The sequence below is a fragment of the Camelus bactrianus genome, chromosome 4, assembly GCF_048773025.1.
Source record: "Camelus bactrianus isolate YW-2024 breed Bactrian camel chromosome 4, ASM4877302v1, whole genome shotgun sequence".
NCBI classification, from domain to species: domain Eukaryota; kingdom Metazoa; phylum Chordata; class Mammalia; order Artiodactyla; family Camelidae; genus Camelus; species Camelus bactrianus.
Window position 1 is genome coordinate 22,134,796 of NC_133542.1, and position 23,740 is coordinate 22,158,535.

Below are 23,740 nucleotides of genomic sequence, written 5' to 3' on the forward strand. Positions count from 1 at the left end.
ATGCAAACAGGAAATTTAGACAACACTTTCTTGGTAAAAAGGGAAGAGGAGATAAAGGAGAGTAGTTGAAAAGAAGAGTGAGGTTGGAGAAGAGTTTTTTTTTTTTTCTTACTGAAGTACAGTTGATTTAAATGTTTCAGGTGTATAGCAAAGTGACTCAGCTATATAGGCATATACACATAGCTTTTTCAGATTCTTTTCCATTATAGGTTATTACAAGATATTGAATATAGTTCCCTGTGCTGTACAGTAGGTCTTTGTTGTTTACTTTGTATATATAGTGGGTACCTGTTAATCCCAAATTCCCAATTTATCTCTACGTTCTCTCCCCTGTAGTAACCATAAGTTTGCTTTCTATGCTTGTGAATCTATTTCTGCTTTGTAAATAAGTTCATCTGTATCATTTTTAGGTTCCACATATAAGTGATACTGTATAATATTTCTCTTTCTCTCTTTGATTTATTTCACTTAGTATGATAATCTCTAGGTCCATCCATGTTGCAGCAAATGGCATTATTTCATTCTTTTTTATGGCTGAGTAATATTCCATTATATATATACTACATCTTCTTTATCCATTCATCTGTCAGTTGGACATTTAAGTTGCTTCCATGTCTTGGCTATTGCAAATAGTGCTCCTATGAACACTGGAGTGTATGTATCTTTTTGAATTAGAGTTTTCATCTTTTCCAGATATATGCCCAGGAATGAGACTGCTGTATCATATAGTAACTCTATTTTTAGTTTTTTAAGGAACCTCCATATTGTTCTCCATAGTGGCTATATCAATTTACATTCCCAACAGTGTAGGAGGTTTCTCTTTTCTGCACACCTTCTCCAGCGTTTATTTGCTGTAGACTTTTTGATAACAGCTATCCTGACTGGTGTGAGGTGGTACCTCATTGTAGTTTTGATTTGCATTTTTCTAATAATTAGTGATATTAAGCATCTTTTCATGTGCCTATTGGCCAACTGTATGTCTTCTTTGGAGAAATGTCTATTTAGGTCTTCTGCTTATTTTTTGTAATTGAAGTATAGTTGATTTACAACATCGTGTTAGTTTCTGCTGTACAGAATATTGATTTAATTATACATATATATTCATTTTCATATTCTTTATCATTATAGGTTATTATAAGATATTGAATATAGTTCTCTGTGCTAAACAGTAGGGCCTTATTATTTATCTATTTTATATATAGTAGTTAGTATCTGCAAATCCCAAATCCCTAATTTATCCCTTCCCAACACCCTTCTCCTCGGTAATCATAAGTTTGTTTTCTATGTCCATGAGTCTGTTTCTGTTTTGTAAATAAGTTCATTTGTGCCATTTTCTGTCCAGTTTTTGACTGGGTTGTTTGTTTTTTGATATTGAGCTGTATAAGCTGTTTGTCTATTTTGGAAATTAAGCCTCTGCTGGTAGCATTGTTCGCAAATATTTTCTCCCATTCCATAGGCTGTCTTTTCATTTTGTTTATGGTTTCCTTTGCTGTGCAAAAGCTGTTAAGTTTAATTAGGTCTCATTTAGTTTTTCTTTTATTTCCATTACTCTAGGAGACAGATCCAAAAAAAAAAAATTGCTGTGATTTATGTCAGTGTTCTGCCTTTGTTTTCCTCTAGGAGTTTTATAGTATTCAGTCATATTTAAGTCTTTAATCTATTTTGAGTCTATTTTTGTATATGGTGTTAGAGAATGTTTTAATTTCATTCTTTTACATGGAGCTGTCCAGTTTTCCCAGCACCATTTGTTGAAGAGTCTCTTCTCTGTTGTACATTCTTGCCTCTTTTGTCATAGATTAATTGATCATAAGTGTGTGCATTTATTTCTGGGCTTTCTATCCTGTTCCATTGATCTATGTGTCTGTTTTTGTGCCAGTACCATACTGTTTTGATTACTGTAGATTTGTAGTACAGTCTGAAGTCAGGGAGAGTGATTCTTTTTCAAGATTCGGCTAATCAAGGTCTTTTGTGTTCTCATACAAATCTTAACATATTTTGTTCCAGCTCTGTGAAAAATGTCATTGGTAATTTGATAGGGATTGCACTGAATCTGTATATTGCCTTGGGTAGTATTGTCATTTTAACAGTATTGATTTTTCCAATCCAAGAACACAGTATATCTTTCCATCTGTTTGTATTATCTTCAATTTCTTTCATTAGCATCTTACAGTTTTCAGAACACAGGTCTTTTGCCTCCATAGAAGGTTTATTTCTAGGTATTTTATTCTTTTTGATGCAATAGTAAATTGGATTGTTTCCTTAATTTCTCTTTCTGATATTTTGTTGTTAGTGTATACAAATGCAACAGATTCCTGTATATTAATTTTGTATCCTGCAAATTTATTCATTCACTGATGACTAGTAGTTTTCTGGTAGTGTTTTCAGCACTTCCTATTTATAGTATCATGTCACCCACAAACAGTGACAGTTTTGCTTCTTTTCCAATGTGGATTCCTTTTATTTCTTTTTCCTCTCTGGCTGCTGTGGCTAGGACTTCCAAAACTATGTTAAATAAAAATGGCAAAAGTGGAACATCCTTGTCTTGTTCCTGATCTTAGACGGAATGCTTTCAGCTTTTCACCAGTGAGTATGATGTTAGCTGTGGGTTTGTCATATATGGCCTGTACTATGTTAAAGTATGTTCCCTCTATACTCACATTCTAGAGAGTTTTTATCATAAATAGGTGTTGAATTTTCAAAATCTTTTTCTGCATTTATTGAGATGTTCATATGGTTTTTACTCTTCTATTTATTAATGTAGTGCATCACACTGATTCATTTGCATATATAGAAAAATCCTTGCATCCCTGGGATAAATTCTAGAATTTTGATTTTTTTAATATATGAGAAACTTAAGCATACCTAAAAGCTGGTGAGATAGAGGCACTAGTGAAAAAGTGCTTACAGAAACAGAAGAAATGGAAGAATAGATACTACAGGACAAAATTTATCCTTAAAATATGTAAAACTAATAATTCTTTCTTTAGATGTCCGTTTAAATTATCACTTCTTTGGAAAAGCTATCTTTTACTCCCTGACTATATCAGTTCCCTCTGTCAGATTCTTCTTAGGACTTATCAGTTATGATTCTACTTTTATTTCAATGGGTCTTCTACTAATATCTATTTCATTGAATTTAAACTCCATGAAGGGAAGAAATGTGGTCTTTTATCTTTGTCCTCATCAACCTAGCCCCAGCACATAGACAATACTAAGTATCTAAAATAAGAGTTAAATAGTTGAATAAATGATAGTACATGCTATCAACAGAAGACTCAAATTAGGATTCATCCACACAGACTTTAAATAGAAGGAGGAAGCTCTTCTTCATATACTAATATGAAAAGATCCCTAAGCTATATTGTTGAGTTAAAAACAAAAGAGGAGGTAGAAAAGATACGTTCTACTATAAAATAAATGGTCCAATGTATAACTGAAAGCCCTCTGAGTTGTGATACAAAACCAAACAAAATCAGAATTCAAGTTTTTTGCATCAGTATACCATTAGTAACATGCTTTTTAATGTTGTCATACTAAAGTTAATATCAGGTGGGAAAAAAAGAAAGAGAACAGTATGTTTAATATGCTACCATTTGCATAAAATACGTGTGTGTGCACATATTTATAAATATAGAGAGAATCTCTACACTAAATCACAAGAAAGTAGTAACTATGGCTGGCCCTGGGAAGAGAATCTTGGCGCCCAAAGGCTAGGAAGAAAGAGATTTCATTTTTCACTGTAGATCTTTTGTATCTTTTAAATCTTGTATCATGTGCACCTATTATCTACTCAAAAATTTCATCAGCTTTTTAAAAACTCCAAATAGACAAGCCAACAAACAAAAGCTTTTCCATGGTAAATACACATGCACACTGTTAATGTATTAGGAAACACTATGAGGACCAACTGGCAAAGAGACCCAGATGAAGATTTGTGGATATCATCAAAGCATAGACTCCCAGACCAATGCAAGTTTCATATCCATAGAAAAAGAAACACTAAATTTTAGTTATTAAAAAATAAGTAAGTAAAAGAGTCAAAATGGAATATATTATTACCAATGGGCACCAACCAAAGTTTATCTAAAAAAATTGTATTTATAAAGCACCAATTGTGAAAACACATTATGGAGTTACTTTCAATTATTAAATATTTCAATATTCTATTAAATTTTTTGAGTTTATCTATATTATCCTTTTGGTAAAAAAAATCAAGCAATTGAGAGAAATAGAGGGTAACCCAATCATTATAGGCAATGTGTAGTCATAGTTCGTTTTATAATTATAGAAATCTTATTATATAATACACAAAATTATATTTTATATAATAAAAAATTACTTCCATAAAATATATATCATTTTAAATTCAAACAGGACCAAAGTATATATACTACTATATAAATTATTTTTCCATTCATAGTATGTCTCTGACATCTTTCTATATTACATTTTTTTAGCTGCTAGTACTCCATTGCTTAATTAATTTTTCCACTGTATCATTCATTAATCTAATCAGTTCCCTAGTACCTAAATTTATGGGTTATTTGCATCTTTTGCTATTAGTGACAATATATAATATACATCCCTACATGTGTAGTTGCATATCTTTGCATGCACATTCAAGTATCTCTACTCAATAAACTCCTAGAAATAGATTTGATGGGTAAAAGGGTTTGTACAACTGTTTTCAGATAATTGTTACCAAAGTGCTCTCCAAAAAGGCTTACCAGTGTTAACTACTATGAGTGGTATAAGTGCCTATTTCTCAATACCTTTCTAGTGGTAAGCATTATCAACTGATTTCAATGTGTATGTCTTAAACTGTAAATAAGATTAAGTATCTTTTCATATGCTTATTAGCCACCTGTATTTATTTTTCTGTGAACTGTCTTCTTATATCAGATGCCCACTTTTATATTACACTGTCCATATTTTCCTTAGTAACTTATTACAGTCCTTTATAAAATATGGAATCAACCACTTTGTCACACACATTGCAAGTCATGATTGCCGACTTGTCATTTGCTTTCTGACTATATTCTTAAAAACAAAAAAAACTTTTAAGTGATCAAAGTCATCAATAATTTGCTCTGGGACTTCTAGATTTTATGTCACACTCTCCTTACTCCAAGATTATAAAATACTTAATTCCCTTTTCCTTCCAGTGCTTTTTCTCTTTTATGGCTTTTTGATCAGTCCAGAATTTGTTTGATAGAAGCAATATGGCAGGGATTTAGTTACATTATTTCCTCTTATGTACAGTCAGTTATCCAAAAACTATTTATAGGATAGATCTATCTTTAAATATTGATTTGGCATATGCTAATATTGTGATTTATAATAATAAATATATTTTTGGTCTTCATCCATGGTTCCCAGTACACAGTTCCTAAATCTCTTTTAATTTCCTGTATAAGAGTCATAAGGGCATCTTTTGTCAAAATATTTGTTATATTTAGTTTTATTCCCAGTTCCCCAAATGGCTTCAGAGAGATAAAGGTGAAACAGGTATCTTGTTATTCATAACAAAACTCCTTTCAATCACATCTGAGCTTTATGTTAATGAGTTGATTTTTGGAAAGCCCCTAGATAACCTAAGGATGGGGGGGCTGGTTGCCAGGGGAACCAACCATGTGATCTGAAGGTTGGAACTTTCAATTTCACTCCCAAACCTCCAGGGAGGAAAGAGAAGCTAGAGGTTAAATCAATCTCCAATGGTCAATGAGTTAATCAGTCATGCCTACATAATGAGGCTTCTATGTAAACCCAAAAGGAAAGGGTTCTGGGAGCTTCTGGTGTGAGAAACACCTGGATATCCAGGGAGGATGGCACACCCAGACAGAAAGCATGGAAGCTCAGAGACTCTTCTCACATACCTTGCCCCACACACCTCTTCCATCTGGCTGTTCTGAATTACATCCTTTTATAAAAACAAACAAGAAAATCTATAATCTAGTAAATAAACTGCTTTCCTGCATTATGCAGGCTGCTTGCTCTAGCAAATTAACTAAATCTGAGGAGGGAGTTGTGGGAACTTCCAGTTTACAGCTGGGTGGTCAGTAAGCGCAAATAACAAGGTGGACTTGGAACTAGCATCTCAGATGTGTGTGTGTATGTATACGTGGGGGGGTGGGGAGTAGATGGGCCGGAGGGTGACAGATGGGAAGCAGTCTCATGGAACTGAATTCTTAACCTGTGGGGTCTGACACTCTCCAGCTAATTGAGTCCTATTGTAGGACACCTAGGTAGTGTGGCAGAATTGCCTGATGCAGGGAAATCCTGACACATTTGGTGACTGAAAATGTTCTGTCTAAGCAATGTTGTGTGTAGAGAGAGGAGATACAAAGGAGTATGTTTTTCCTTAGAACTGAAGTTTCTTCCTTTATACACACCAACTTTATCATATACTAAATTCCCATACATATTCATAGCTATTTTGAACTCTCTGCTCTGCTTCACTGATTCTCTATTTTGTCAGTACCAAATTCCTAATTACGGTAATTTTATATACTTTTTACTTTTACTTAGATATAATTGACATAACATAAAATTCACTCAGTAAAGTGTACAATTCAATGTTTTTAGCCTATTCACAGTGTTGTGCTGCCATAACCACAATCTAAATTTAGAACATTGTTGTCTCCACTAAAATATATGCCATACCCATTAACTGCCACACTCCATCCTCCCATCACCCTCCAACCCCTGAGCAACCACCATTCTTACTTGCCTATTCTGGACACTTCATATAAATGCAATCATAAAATGTGGCCTTCTATGACTGGCTTCTCTCACAAAGAACAATGTTTTTTAAGTTTCATCCATGTTATAGAATGTACAAGTACTTTATTTCTATTGCTAAATAATATTACATCATAAGGATAAGCCGTATTTTATTTATCCACTCATCAGTTGATGAATATTTGGGTTGTTTTCACTTTTGGGTTGCTATGAATAATGTTGCTATGAACCTCCATGTACAGGTTTTTATGTGGATGTATATTTTCACTTCTTCGGGGCATACACCTAGGAGTGGAACTGCTGGGTTTTATGGGCAATCTAGTTTTAACTTTTTTGAAAACCTGCCGATTTTTTTTCCAAAGGGGCTGCACCATTTTACATTCCCATGAGCAAAGTGTGAGGATTCCATTTTCTCCACATGTTCACCAAAACTTGTCCATTTTTATGTCCATTTTTTAATAATGGTCATGCTAATGACTGAAAAGAGGTATCTCATTGTGGTTTTGATTTGCATAACCCTGACTAATGGACTAATAGACTCTCAGTTCTTTTCCATATCATATGAATACCACACTCTCTTGACTACAACAGCTTTGTAGTAAGCTGTAAAATTGGGAAATGTTACTCCTCCAACTTTATTCTTCTTTTGCAAGATTATTTTAGCTATTCTAAGTCTCTTGCATTTCCACATGTATTTTAGGATCAGTCTGTCAATTTCTGCAAAAAGTCAGCTGGGATTCTGATAGAGATTGCATTGAGTCTATACATCAATTTGAGGAGTACTAACATCTCCACAAGTAACAACATTAACTCCTATGATCCATGAACATATAGTGTCTTTCTATTTACTTAGGTCTTGTTTAATTTTTAAAGTGGTCATTTCTAGTTTTCAGCATACAATTCTTGCATTTCTTTCATTAAGTTGCACAAGTACTTCATTACTTTTGGATGTTTTATAAATGAAATTATTTTCTTAATTTCATTTTTGGATTGTTCATTGCTAGTGTACAGAAATACAACTGATTTTGATATTGATCTTGCATTGTATCCTGCAACCTTGCTAAAACTTACTAGTTCTAATAGTTGTGTGTATGTCTGTGTGTGTGTGTGTGTGAATTCCTTATGAATTTCTAATATACAAGATTACATGATCTGCACATAGGTAGTTTACTTTTTCTTCTCCAAAATTAATGCCTTTTATTTCTTTTTTCTTGCCTACTTCTCTGGCTGGAACCTCCAGTACAGTGCTGACTAGGCATCGTGACAGTACACATCTCTGTCTTGTTCATGATCTTGGGGAGAAAGCAGTCATTCACCATTAGCTTTGACATTGACTATAGATTTTTCACAGATGCTCGTTATTCTATTTCTAGTTTGTTAAGCATCTATGTTATGAAAAACTGTTTAATTTTACCAAACATTTTTCTGTCACTATTGAGATGATCATTTGGTTTTTGTCATTCTATAAATAAGGTCTATTAACCGGTTGATTTTCAGATGTTAAATCAGTCTTACATTCTGGCATAAATCCCACTTGATCATAGTGTAAAATTTTCTTTACAAAATGTTGGACTTAGTCTGCTATCACATTGTTGAGAATTTTGGCATCTACACTCAAAAGGGATACTGGTCTGAGTTTTCTTTTCTTGTGATGTCTCTGGTTTGTTATCATGTTAATAATACTAACTTCATATAACGAGAGGGGAAATGTTGCCTTCCTCTTCTCTTTTTTGAAAGAATCTGTGAAGAACTGGTATTAATTCTTCTTCCAGTCAGAATGGCCATCATTAAAAAGTCCACAAATTATAAATGTTGAAGAGAGTGTGGAGAACAGAGAACTCTCCTACACTGTTGGTGGGATTGTACTTTGGTGCAGTCATTATGGAAAACAGTATGGAGATACCTCAAAAAACTAAAAATAGACTTACTATATGATCCAGCAATCCCACCCCTTGGCATCTATCCAGAGGGAACTTTAATTCAAAAGGATACAGGAACCCCAGCACTATTTACAATAGCCAGATATGGAAACAATCTAAATCTCCATCAACAGATGATTGGATAAAGAAACTGTGGTATATTTATACAATGGAATACTACTTAGCCATAAAAAATAAAATAAAATGCCACTTGCATCAAAATGGATGGACCTGAAGAATGGCATTCCAAGTGAAGTAAGCCAGAAAGAGAAAGTAAAATATAATATCACTTACATGTGGAATCAAAAAATAAAAGACAAATGAACTTATTTATAAAACAGAAACAGACTCGCAGACATAGAAAACAAACTTATGGTTACTGGGGGAGAAGGGGGTGTGAAGGGATAAATTAGGAGTTCAAGATGTGCAGATACTACTATATATAAAACAGATAAACAACAAGTTTATACTGTATAGCACAGGGAACTATATTCAATACATTGTAGTAATCTATAATGAAAAAGAATATGAAAACGAATATATGTACGCATATGTATGACTGAACTACTTGCTGTACACCAGAAATTGACACAATATTGTAAACAGACTACACTTCAATTTAAAAAACAAAAAAGAACTGGTGTTAATTCTTCTTTAATATATGGTAGAATACATCAGTGAAGCCTTCTGGCCTTGACTTTCCTAGTAAGAAGCTTCTTGATTACTAAGCCAATCTCTTTATTTGTTATAGGTCTATCCAGATTTTTTTATTTCTTCTTTACCAGTTTTGGTAATTTATGTCTTTCTAGAAGTTTATCCATTTCACCTAAATTACCTAACTTGTTGTTCACAGTATTCTCTTATAGTTCTTTTATTTCTGCACAGTCAGTAGCTGTGTCCCTTCTCTCATTCATAATTTTCATAACTTACGTTTCTTCTCTTTTTTTGTCAGTCTAACTAAATGATAATCAATTTAGTTCTCTTTTGAATCAGCTTTTAATTTCATTGATTTCTTCTATTATTCTGTATTGTTTCTCTTGTTTCTGCTTTAGTCTTTCGTTTCTTTTCTTCCACTTGTTTTGGGTTTAGTTTGCTCTTCTCTTTTCAGTTTCTTAAAAATGAAAGATTAGGTTATTAATTTGAGGATTTTTTTAATGCAAGTGACTATAGCTATAAATTTCACTCTTAAGCACTGTGTTAGCTGCATCCTGTAAGATCTGATATATTCTTTCAGTTTTCATTCATCTCTAATTAATTCCCTTGTGATTTCTTTTTTGATCCAGTTTATTTAGGAGCATGTTAGTTTTCACATATTTGTGATTTTTCCCCCCATATTTCCTTCTGTTATTGATTTCTAATTTAATCCACTATAGTCAGAAAATATACTTGGTATAATTTCAATCCTTTTTAAAGTTAATGAGGCTTATTTTATGGCATGACATACAATCTACCCAGTAGAATGTTTCATGTGTACTTGAGAAGAATGTGCACTCTACTGATAATGGATGGGATATTCTATAAATGTCTGTTAGGTCTAGTTTGTTTATAGGATTGTTCAGGTCTTCTATTTATTTGTTGATCTTCCAAGTTGACCTACACGTTATTGAAAGTGTGGTGTAGAAGTCTCAAAACATTATTGTTGTCTATTTCTCTTCAATTCTGTCAGTTTTTGTTTCATGTATATTTGAGTTCTATTTTTAGGTGGATATACATTTACATTGTTAGCATTGTTAGTTCTTCCTGGCAGAATGATCCTGTTATCATTATGAGATGTTCCTCTTTATCTCTAGTAACATTTTTGCTCTGAAGTCTATTTTGTTTTATATTAGTATACCCACTCCAGTTCTTTTTATTTGTTGTGTGCATGGTATAGTTTTTATATCCTTTCTCTTCCAACCTACTTTCAATAATTTCTCTTTACTGATCTTCTCTATTTGATAAATTTTTCTTCATACTTTCCTTTAATCCTTTAAGCATGGTTTCTTTTGCTTTCTGATCATATTTAAATTAAAAAAGGTACTGTGGCATCTTTGTCAACTCAGTATTCCATTCAGTGCCTTCAAGAGCAATTTCTGTTGCCATTTTTCATCTTATGTATGAGTCACACTGTCGTATTTCTTTATAAATCTTATAATTTTTCACTGATGACTGGGCAATATTGTAGCAACTCTGGATACTGGTCCTCTCCCTCAGAGTTGTTGTTGTATTTGTTTGAATATTTGTTTATGTGTTTAATAATTTGATTGAACTAATTCTACAAATTTATTTCCATCACAGTGGGCATCTTCTGATTCCCTGCTCAGATTTTTCCCCCTTGTTTTCATTTTTTATGTTGGCTACCTAGGGTCACCCCTCGGTGGGCATAAGTCAGTTATTGGTCAAAAGTTGTGCTTAAGACTGCTTAGCCAGTTGGATTTTTACCCTTTACTATTGGATGTGTTTGCAGCTTGGAGGCTGCTCTCACAGTTCAAGACGTTTCCACTGTTTTTTTTTCCCCTGCCTTCAGCCAAGGAATCATAGCCTGTAGGTTCTCTCTCTGATCACTACTGAGAGGGCACATCCTTGGGCATGCACACAGTCTCAGAGACTGCCAGGCATGGCTGTGAAGTTATTTTCAAGCATGGATTCCGGGAATCACCTCAGGGTCAGAGTATCTTACTGTGCAGTCAGTCTTTGGTTGTGTTTAAGCCCCTTGTGCCAATGAGACTTCCACTCTGTTTTGATGTGTCTGTGTGCAGCATGGGGCATGTTTCAAGTCTGTCTCGCATCCTGCTCTGATTACTCCTGAGTGGGTGCAGCCTAGGACTTGCACATAGCCTTCCGAAACCCCAAACTTAACTGTGACCCTGTGAAGGCTCTTCTTGGTTATCTTTCTCTAGTTCTATTAAACTTCTGGATGCTCTGTTATTTCATTGTATCACAGAGGTATGAGGTTCCTCTTAATTAACTACTCTTTGCCAAGATTTGTACTGTTTTCAACCATGCCCTTAAACATGGAGCTCGCCACTCTAACCCAAATAAGGTCAGTCCCCTCAAGCAGAGCTGCAGAGCTCTTTCCCTTCATAGCCAGCCAGCTTATCCTCCACTGCACTGGAGCTGGGGGGTGAGGATCCACTTTTTCCATAGCAACAATCCTGCTCTCTAAGTGGCCATTGCAGGGCACTACAACCCCTGCTGTTCTGGGACAAGGGCAGTTGGCCCAATATTCTTGCCCTGCCATGCCAGGGATACAGCTTCTGCATTCCAAGTGAAAGCTGAGTAGAGGAAGAGAGATCTGATCCTCTCAGCCCTGCCTGGAATAGAGTTGCTACAACATAGAGCTCTGAGGGATGAGAAATTCCAGTAGTCTGCCTTTCCTGTGATGAAAGAATAGCCCCTGCCTGGGAGCTAGAGAGGAAGGGCTCATCCTCTCAGCTGCATCAGCCCAGGACAGAGGTTCTGTAACATGGAGCAGGGGCTGGAAAAGGCGTTATGGAACCAGACATCACTCGAATGCCACAGACTCTCACAGTTTCTACCAAAATTTACTAGATTTTCTTCTTTCTAATTGCTTGAGATGTTATTTACATAATTCAACCATTTAAAGTATACAATTCAATGGTTTTCTGTACATTCATGGAATTGCACAAACACCACCACAATTTTAGAACAGTTTTATCACCCCAAAAGAAACCCCTTACTCATTAGCAGTCACTCCCCATTTTCTCCCAATCCCTTCAGCCCTTGGCAACTCTAATCTATCTCTACAGATTTGCCTATTCGAGACATTTCACATAAATTGAATTATACATTATGTGTCTGGCTTTTGTGTCTGGTTTCTTTCACTTAGCTTAATGTTTTCAAGGTTCACCCATATTGAACCATTAATCAGTACTTCATTTCTTTTTATACCTGAAAAATAATCTATCATATGTATGTACCAACTTTATTCATCCATTCATCAGTTGATGGACATTTGGATTGTTTCTATTTTTTTTTTTTTTGCTATGCAAAATGCTGTTATGAATATGCAGATGTCTACTTTCATTTCTATTGGGTATATACTTAAGAGTACAATTACTAAGCCATATGATAACTCCAATTTTAACATTTTGAGGAGCTTTCAAACTATTTTCCAAAGTGGAGGCATCATTTTACATTCAACAGCAGTGTATGAGGATTACAATTTTTTTACATTCTGGCCAACAATTGTTATTACCTATCTTTTTTCTTATAGTCATCCTAGTGTGTGTGATACAATATGTCATTATAGTTTTGATCTGCATTTTCCTGATGACTAGTGATATTGAGCAACTTTTTATGTGTTTATTGGCCATTTTTATGTTTTCTAAGGTGAAGTCTATGTTCAGATCTCTTGTCCACTTTTTAATTAGGTTTTTTCTCTTTATTGTTGAGTTATAAGAGTTCTTTATATACTCTGTTTAAACTCCCTTTACCAGATATATGAGCTGCAAATATTTTCTCACATTCTTTGAGCTGTGTTCTTATTTTTCTGATGGTGTTCTTTGAAGAACCAAGGTTTTTAATTTTTATGATTAGTAGATTTTCCTGAATAAAAGTTTCTCCTTTGCCCTTAGGACAATTTTCAAAGCTTTATATGATTGGGTTTTTAATTTTTTCACCAGTTAAACTGTTGTTTTGATAGGTTAACCAAACTCTTTACTCCATCATTCCAGAAGTTCTTCTCTACAATATATTTTAATGTCCTAAAGGTTTAGCCTCCTAGGTCTTCATATTTAGTATTTTCCCAATATTATCAGAAAGTTATCTTTCCAGAGGAGCTCCAGCATCACAGAGTTCACACACACACACACACACACACACACACAGACCCTCTGTTATTTCAATACATATATTATCTTTAATGCTCACTGAAAATCCTGCACAGTAGATATTATTAACACCATTTTACAAAGGAGCAAACAGATTCAGAGGGATAATATCACTAAAGTCACATAACTATTATGAGATAGGGCTGGGATTAAAACCCAAATCAATCTGTCTCCAAAATATATGTTCTTTCTATTGTGATATGCTGGCTCAGATTAAGTCCCATCAATTTCAAGGGATAAAAATGTACAGAAATATAAATGAAGAACTCTAGACACATTGCATACTTGGAGTCAGCTTAATATAAAAGTTCAATTAAATTCCTGGTTCAACAACAATTCTTCTCTTTCAAGTATAGGGCTGAATCCTGACTAAAACATGAGCTAAATATGTGACATAAGTCAGACAGAGAAAGATGAACACCATATGATGTCATTTATATGTGAAATCTAAAAAATCAAAACAAATGAACAACAAAAAAATGAAAACAGACTCATAGATATAAAGAACAAATGTGCAGTTGCCAGAGGGAAGGCAGGAGAATGGATGAAACAGGTGAAGGGAATTAAGAGGTACAAACCTCCAGTTATAAAATAAGTAAGTCACAGAGATGTATTATATACCACAAGAAGTATCATCAGCAATACTGTAATAACTTTATATGGGGATAGATGGTTACTAGACTTATCATGGTGATTATCTCATAATGTATATTTAAATGTTGAATCATTATGCTGTATAACTCAAACTAACATAGTATTGTACATCAGCTATATTTCAATTTTTTAAAAGATGAGCTAAAGTTTCAATACCATTACAATTCAAAATCAAATTTAATGTCGAATTAGCCAGGAAACAATGATCAGTATAAAATTTTTCAAAGAATAAAGGAAAGGTCTGATCAATGACAAACCTTAAAAAGAATTAACCAAGCCTTAAAAAGAATTAACTATGCCTTAAAGTTGCTATTCCATTAATAATTAGCAATATTCTCATTTTCTATAGAGATATCTGGCAAATAGTCTCATAATACAGCCAATACAAATTTTACTTAAATCTAATAATTAGGTTTACAAACTGGGTTACGACCAGAAAAGCTATCCTTTTTTATTATTGAAATATAGCTGACTTATAGTATGTGTTAGTTTCAGGTGTACAGTAAAATATCCTTTTCTTTTACAGTTGACATTTTTTCACCTAATAAATTGTTTTGGTTTTATAAATTGAAGTTTCCATTCTTCATTCATATAGAGAAAGCATTTGGAGTTTTTTTAAGTGTGGATTGCACTTATATCTAAATTTTGTTCTCAAAACTGTTAGTTCTCTTAATAGCCTTTTTGATATACAAGAAATTCTAGAATGAAAACAGAATCTATCAGCTAAATAAACAAAACATCTTGGTTGAAAACAAAGTGCCAAGCAAAGATAAAATACTAAGTTTCTAATTTTTGATTAACATGTCTTATCATATGGCATAAAGAATAAGTTAGGTTAAATGTTAAATTGTTGTTTCAACAAATTCTATAATTCTACACACTTATAGAAATTTAAAAGATAGAACTATAGGATGAAAGAACTTACTTCTTTTTGCTTTGGATATAATTCGCATAGTTTTATTACTCTAGGACTAAACATGCCTTAGAACTGTATTGGCTAACCAGGTGATGTTCAGTTGAACATTTATTGATCACTCACCATGAACCAAGGACTACTTTAGATGTCATGAAGAATCTGCAACCAGTATAGAAAGGGGACTAAAAATATCAAAATAGTCATAGAAAGTTCAGAAAAATTTGTGACTGACATAACTTAATGTATTATTAAAGAGGAGTCAAGCTTCGTTATAAAATATCTTTAGCCAGAAAGAACAATGAGATGACAATGAACTATGTTATATTTCCACTTTGGTATTTATATCTCACACAATGCTAAAGTGAATGAATTTCTGGTTTAATCTAACATGTCATTCTATCATCTTATCTTCCTTTGAGCCCACAAAAACTCAAAAACTCATCCCTCACTTTTGCCAATCATGCATGAAGATCACTAATAGATATGCATGTAAATAAAAAATTCTAATACAAGCTCTTGAAATAACACATAAAAAGCACAAGCAAACATTTATATCTAGAAAATGGCCAAATGGACCCTGCTGATCTGCAATGGAAAAGTTGACTCAAACTATAAATAACAGTAAAAGTAATTAAGGGAAACAGTTAATAAGAATAAAAATTATAGAAAAAACAAATAGGTAAAAAAATAAATACTTTTAGTCACTATGTTTGTTTAATGAAGTTAGCATTTTAAAAATGAGTTGAACTTTTGTAGCAATGATACACAACACTTAGAACTTCTAAACATTCTGAACTCAAGTAAGCTTTTAAATTAGTTTAAATATATTTTAAGCCATTACAAAGGAATTTTGAGTAAAAATAGAGGAGCACCAGAACCTATAACCCACATCACATATTTATGCTCCACAGCTCACCTTTTTATCTTATCTTCCACCCAGTTACCATGACATACCCAGTGCATTTGTAAGGAATCCAGAGAGCTTGTTCAGCTGAACTGAATTTGATTTGGTTAGCTTTCATAATCATCACCATGTGCAGCTTTTCCTTGATTGTACTGATGATAACTAGTATTTCTTACTTCTTCATAGAACAGTTTGCTATTTCTTCCCCTCCTGGTTTGCCTGTGCTGCTTCCATGGATGTGAGCATTCTATGATCCCAACTGCTTGTTATATGAGGAAATGTCACCCTCTCTTACGTAGCTCTACAATTAGTTTATTTTTCAGAAAATGCTACCTTCCAATCTGAATATAGGCTTACAATTAGTTTATTTTTCAGAAAACGCTACCTTCCAATCTGAAATAGGCCTTGACACACATAAACATCTCCTTCTATCTCTATTTCTTTCTTTCTCTTTTCCTCTCTCTTGGTCTTTCCCCCCCTCTCTCTCCCTGCTCACTCTCTCTTTCTCTCTCTCTCTCTCTCTCTCTCTCTCACACACACACACACACACACACACAATACCATTTTATTTTTTCCCAGGTCAAAAATGAAATTTGAATTTTCAAAACTTAATAATTTACATAAGAATAAATTTCAAGAACCTAGAGATTATCATACTAAGTGAAGCAGTCAGACAAACATTATATATCACTTATATGTGAAATCTAAAAAACAGTACAAATGAACTTATTTACAAAACAGAAACAGACTCACAGATACAGAAAACAAACTTCTGGTTACCAAAGGGGAAGGGGAAGAATAAATTGGGAGCAGAGGATTAACAGATGCACACTACCATGTATAAAATAGATAAACAACAAGAATTTACTGTATAGCACAGGGAACTATACTCAGTATCTTGGAACAAACTATAATAGAATGGAATCAAAAAAGGAATATAGATATATACACATGTATACATATAACCAAGTCACTTTGCTGTATACCTGAAACTAACACTATATTGTAAATCAACTATACTTCAATAAAAAAAATTAAAATTACATTTATATGGTAAAAAAATAAAAAGTTTTATGCCCACATTATAAATTTAGGGAGTCAGCCATATAATGCACATTTAAATACACAAATATGAACATACACATTTGATGAATACTATTTAATAATATTAAATTTTTCAGGACCACTGAGAGAGTAAGAAAGTGATGTTTATATTAGCAAAAACAATGCTCATGTATAAATACTACTCCTATTCTGGGTGAAATGCAGAAATCAATAAATTTTTAGCAAAAATTCAGAATAGAATATTAGCCCATTAGTTTTGAATACCTCCTGCAAAATCAGAAACATGTCCATCTAAAGAAAATCTAATAGATCATTTGAAGCAAAAATATTATCGAGAAACATTAACTGTACCACAAAACATAGCAATCAAAGAACTTTTCAAAATCCTATCTAATGCTAGCAGTCATTATTATTATATAATCAAGTCAAGCCCCCAAAGAATAGGGAAAAAATACACACTTGACCATTTTCAATCACAAGTTCTTTAGAGAATAAAATATTCTTTGAGCAAAATCTCCTGAGAACTAGAATTCCCTTCTCAATATATGGTCTCTCCTAGAGCTGTAACTAAATATTACTGAGTGGCAGAAAAACAAATCTCAAGGAATGATGGACTTTAAAAAATTTCATTGTAGAAAGCACAAAGCAAATCCTAATAACACCAATTTGAAAACAACAGCTCCCCTGCTTCAAGAGAAGCATATATAAAAACTCACAGTAACAACTAAAGGACCCAACTGGATCTGTTGAGCCTCTGATGGGCTGTAATAAGCATGATTACTAAGTGGCTTAAACTAGAAATTCCGTTTTTATTTAGTAGTTGATTAAATACCTATTAAGTTCACAAATTTTCAAATTAATAGTTCAATTTTAATCAAAACTTTTTAACATCAGATTCAATAGTGTGTAACACAGAACATGAAACTAATTTCATTAAAATCTTAGATGTGCTATGTTGAAATTCTATGACATTAAAAATAGTATACTATTCATTTGCTAATCATATCTTCTAAATCCATATATTGAATAGGAGGAATTTCATGGATATAAAAGAACAGTTAAAGTCAGATAGGTTTATATTTCTGAATAGTAATAAAAGACTCAACATACTCAGTTTGAACTTTTCCAAAATTATGTCCTATATTTGTATTCTCTTAAAACAGGGGAGCCATAATTTTGCAACTAGTTTATTAACACTTTGTGTATCCTGACCTAGATGATCCCTAAGGCCTCTTTCAGTTCTAAAGGGCTATGCTATCCTAAGTTATATAACGGTCACTTTAAGTCTCAAAACTTCTTGATGTCTTTGCACATTATTAATAACACCTTGATCTCACTTGCAAACCTACAGAGGAAAGTAGCTTTAATTTTCTCTGCAGTGCAGTGCAACAGAGAAAATAAAGAGCAAGACTTGAATAATGGCCATGAATGCGACCTAAACTAGAAAACAAGCTGTTATCTCAAAGGGAGAGAAAAATTACTTGTAGCTAATTTATGCCTCCCACCTATATTCTATAAAAACGGAAACTATTATGTTCAAAAGAAATATAACTATAGGAAAGACACATTGGGGTATATAGGATTATGGGATGTCATTGAAACAAAGTTTCATTCCCAAAAGCAGAAAGTAAAAGTTTCCTCTAAAGTCACTTTCTCTTCAGTCAAAACCAACGATGAATTCAAAGCAAAAATAATAGCCAGACTATGGGGATGCAGAACTAGAAAAACTGCATTTTTATGGCTTAAATGTTTTAATTTGATAGGTATCTCTTTAAACAAAAATTTTTAAGACAACACAAGCACACAAAGGCCATTAACTTATTGGGGAAAAAAAGGAATATTTACAAGAAAAGTGTATTTAGGGAAAGAGGTAGATGAATTTTTTAATAAAAAGAAAAACACTGCATGTACTATTTAAAGTTATAGTATTTTTATTAAATAAATTTTCATTAAATATTTTTTAAATTTCATATTATGCTCAGGTAAGCAACAGTTCTAATAAGCATAAAACAGAATAAGTTCAAAGAGAAAGCTAATAATAGTGGAGGAAAAAAGAGGAAGAAAATAAAACAAAGATGGAAGAAATAAGACATAAAGCTAGGGGTTTAAGAGAGATTGGGGAAAAAAAAACAGAGAGGAATATATAAATAGGCTGAACCATATGAACTATAGGTGATTTAAGGCTGCAACCTGAATAAATTTTTGAACATCCCATTGGCTCTTCCACAAGGAACGATTCACAAATCTGCAATTAATTTTAGTACTTCATTTTAATCTTTGAAGAAACAATTAGTCTATACTCTTCAACACTATGATCAGAGCAATGGTTCTTTATAGGATGAGTGTCAAGGGCCCACACAAGCAAACAGAGGTTGCCAGTGAGCTACTCGCCTTGTTTCAGACCATCCACCCAGTTTAAAAGAAACATGTTTGCACCAAGTAAATTATTTTTAATCACAAATTATCCAACCCTCAGTGGTGAATTAAGCCAACTTCTTTTATTTTGTGTCTAGTCACTGGAGTGCTAGAAGACCAGAATCAGGAGGATTCATGCAACTTATATTGGTGATGAGGTCTTCTTGTTGCATTCTCAGTTATAACTTACTTTCCAAATTATTTGATTACAGTATCTAATCAGCAAGCAGACCAAGTCCAAGACTCAGCTCAATGACTCGGATGTGTTTTTCTCCACCATGATTCACCCCTCTGAGTCAGGAGTTAAGAGGTGGGATAGCGCATGAATTTAGGGCAGCACATAACAGTGAACAGGCATCCAAGTACGCTACACAGAGAGCTCTAAGCTTTCTAAAACCCCACATCCAAAGTATTCAGATTACAAATTCAACCACAGCACAAGCAATTATATCAATCCCTGAATCAGAACAAATTGGATATCTTGAGTTGAATGGAGACAGAGTTGAATATTTGAGGATATACAGACATTTGTTAAGGAAAAAGAAGAGAAAGAGCACTTCAGTCAATGTGGGTCAGAAACATGAACAGCCAGAACAGACACAAGAAGATATGAAAATATATGTGTTGAAGAAGCCAAGAATACTCTAATGTGGCTGAAGCAAGACAGAAAGCACCTGTCTGTATATAATATTGTACCACTTGAAATGATAAAGAGTTTAAATGTTATCCCATTATTACTTTTCTGTCTTACCATTACCTTTCTATCTGGGCAGCACTGATTTGGCCACTATGTCTTAGTATAACCCAGAGTTTCTATCTTTTTTGAAAAGGAGAAAAAAATACTCATTTTCCTCAGTAACTATTGTCACTAAGAGTTGTGAAATATAACTGAAAGTAAAGAAGCCAAGTCTCTACTATAGAGCTACAGTAATCAAAACAGTGTGGTATTGGCACAAAAACAGACATACGGGTCAATGGAACAGAACAGAGAGCCCAGAAATAAACCCACACACCTACGGTCAATTCATCTTTGACGAAGGAGGCAAGAACATACAATGGAGAAAAGACAGTCTCTTCAGCAAGTGGTGTTGGGAAAACTGGATAGCAGCATGTGAATCAATGAAGTTAGAACACTCCCTCACACCATACACAAAAATAAACTCCAAATGGTTTAAAGACTTATACAAGACAAGGTGCTATAAACCTCCTAGAAGAAAACATAGGCAAAACATTATCTGACATAAATCTTAGCAATGTTCTTCTAGAACAGTCTACCCAGGCAACAGAAATAAAAGCAAAAATGAACAAATGGTGCCTAATTAAACTTATAAGCTTTTGCACAGCAAAGGAAACCGTAAGTAAAACACAATGACAACCTAAGGAATGAGAGAAAATATTTACAAATGATGCAACTGACAATGGTTTAATTTCCAAAATATATAAACAGGTCATACAACTTAATAATAAGAAAACAAACAACCTAATCCAAAAATGGGCAGAAGACCTAAACAAGCAATTCTCCAATGAAGACATACAAATGGCCAATAGGCACATGAAAAACTGCTCAATATCGCTAATTACCAGATAAATGCAAATCAACTACAATGAGGTATCACCTCACACCAGTCAGAATGGCCATCATTAAAAAGACCACAAACAATAAATGCTGGGTGTGGAGAAAAGGGAACCCTCCTACACTGTTGATGGGAATGTCATTTGGTGCAGCAGTTACAGAAAACAGTATGGAGATTCCTCAAAAGACTGAAAAATAGACTTATCATATGATCCAGCAATCCTGCTCCTGGGCATATATCCAGAGGGAACCTTAATTCAAAAAGATACACGCACCCCAATATTCATAGCAGCACTATTTACAATACCCAAGATATGGAAGCAACCTAAATGTTCATCAATAGATGACTGGATAAAGAAGTTGTGGTATATTTATACAATGGAATACTACTCAGCCATAAAAAAGAATAAAATAATGCCATTTTCAACAACCTGTATGGACCTGTAGATTGTCATTCTAAGTGAAGCAAGCCAGAAAAAGAGAAAAATACCACATGATATCACTTATACGTAGAATCTTAAAAAAGAAAGAAAAAAGAGGACAGTAATGAACTCACCTACAAAACAGAAACAGACTCGCAGACACAGTAAACAATCTTATGGTTACCAGGGGAAAGTGGGTGGGAAGGGATAAATTTGGGGATGGGAGTTTTACAAATGTTAACCACTATACATAAAATAGATAAACAACAATTTGATACTGTATAGTGCAAGGAATGATATTCAATATCCTGTGGTAACTTATGGTGAAAAAGAATACAAAAATGAATATATGTATATATATGCATGACTGCTTCATATATGAAGCATTATGCTGTGTACCAGAAACTGACACACTGTAACTGACTGTACCTCAATAATAAATAAATAAATAAATAAATAAATAAATAAATAAATAAATAAAGCCAAGTCTGTGAGGTAGGTATGTATGTGGAGAACAAGACGAACAGAAAATAGAGTATGACTATAAACTTCATGCCCTCCCTCTTAAGGTTCCCAGCAAACTGCAGAGTAGAGTATGTTGCATCAACCAATAAATCCATCCAACAAATGTTTACTGAGGCAAGTACTACTGTGTAATCTTGGTATGTAAAATGAATTAAGTTAACCTCAAATGCACTCTCAATTACTTGGGGAAGAGAAAATCAGATTTTGGTGTTAGGACAGAGATGCTAAACTAAGACCTAAAGAAAGTTGGGAGAGGGCTGAATTCTGATTTTAGGTGGATGAATAAGCAGGAAAAAATGGAACCATGGAAAGCTTCACAGACTGCCAGATATCAGAGCTGAGTATTACAGGATACATAGGAATTTGTTTAAAAGAAGAGAAAGAGCATTTCAGTCAACGTGGGTCAAAAAATGAACAGCCTGAACAAAAGCAAGAGGACATGAAAGTGTATCATGTGTTTAGGAAGCAAAGAGTACTCTAACGTGGCTGAATCAAGACAGAGAGAGGGCGATGGCAATAGAAGACACTGGAAAAGTTAATGTAGAGCCACAAAGAAAGGGGCCTTAGGACAAGAACTTTATTCTGAAAGCAACAGGAAAATACTGATGGTTTTTTAATAAATGGAGGATGACAAGATCAGATCAATATTTGAGAAAGATAAATTTGGTGATGGTATGAAGGCTAGATTATTGGGGAATGAAGACAGAGTGATAAGGTTCAAAATGATTACAAAAGGGAGTCTTTGAAATCATTAGATCTACTGATTATAAACCCTAATTCCCCTTCCATCTAGGTAACACTGTTTTATGAGCTTAGAAAAAAAAGAATAATCTCTGAATAAATTTTGAAATATCATATAATTCAGAGTTTTTACTAGTTCATTTACTTTCCCAATTATTCCAAAGATGTTTTATTATGTATATCTTTGTTATAAACAGCATCTCCAGTTTTGAAATTTTATATCAATGTCACTAAAATTACTTTCATACAATTATTTCATGGTATGTAGTGAGAAAAAAAAAAACCTGTAAACATCAAATTTGACCCAATAAAGTAATTGCCATAGGGTTTTCTTTTTTAACCTTACCATTACAAGTTCTTCCTGTAATTCACTGCAACTTTTTTCATTATACTGAAGTCTCTTTGAAAGGTCTATAATTACTTTCTTCTGTTCCTCGATTTCTTCATTTAGTTTCTTGTTTTTGGAGAAATACTCTCTTTCTAATCTGAAAAGTTAAAGTGTCAAAGCAAGGTTTTAAAATATGCTTTTATCAAGTCCTATTATACAACGTGAACACAAGCGGCAGATGTACTATATATCATGGTTTTGTGCCCAAAGGCTTTAAAGGCCTCTTTTCATTTTTTCAAATAAAAAAGACTGCACATTCTTAAATGAAAGACTCTATGGGAACAATGCCTCCCCCTTTTCGGTAGCAGATATTTGTACTATGTCCAAGGTTATAAGTCAAATGGATCTGGTTGGGGCTGATTTGTTATTACCATTATTTATGATAGACAAACCCCACCCACTACAGTCCAGTTTGCTCAGAAACTGCCTCAAAACAGAAAGCAGTCCTAACAAACCATTTTCTAATTAAAGTATAACATTAGAAATGGCACATATGTTTTACTCCTGAGTATCCATGCAAGTGGAACGCATGTGGTGACATGGAAAATCCAAAAGCAAGAATAATCAAAAATCATTCATATTCAGCGGGGAGGGTATAGCTCAGTGGTAGAGTGTTTGCCTAGCAAGCACAAGGTCCTGTGTTCA

General features: G+C 33.6%; 1 protein-coding gene across 13 annotated transcripts in view; it reads right to left on the reverse strand.

Moving 5' to 3' along the window:
* Nucleotides 1–23,740, reverse strand: part of CCDC171 (coiled-coil domain containing 171) — a 388,533-nt gene that overhangs the window by 297,543 nt on the left and 67,250 nt on the right. For 12 of the 13 annotated variants that reach the window (XM_074361538.1, XM_074361540.1, XM_074361539.1 and 9 more), the window contains one exon: nucleotides 23,054–23,192. The exons of the other annotated variant lie outside the window; for it this stretch is intronic. In XM_074361538.1, coding sequence (XP_074217639.1) covers nucleotides 23,054–23,192 — 139 coding nt within the window. The remainder of the gene's footprint in view (nucleotides 1–23,053; nucleotides 23,193–23,740) is intronic. 13 annotated transcript variants of the gene reach the window in all.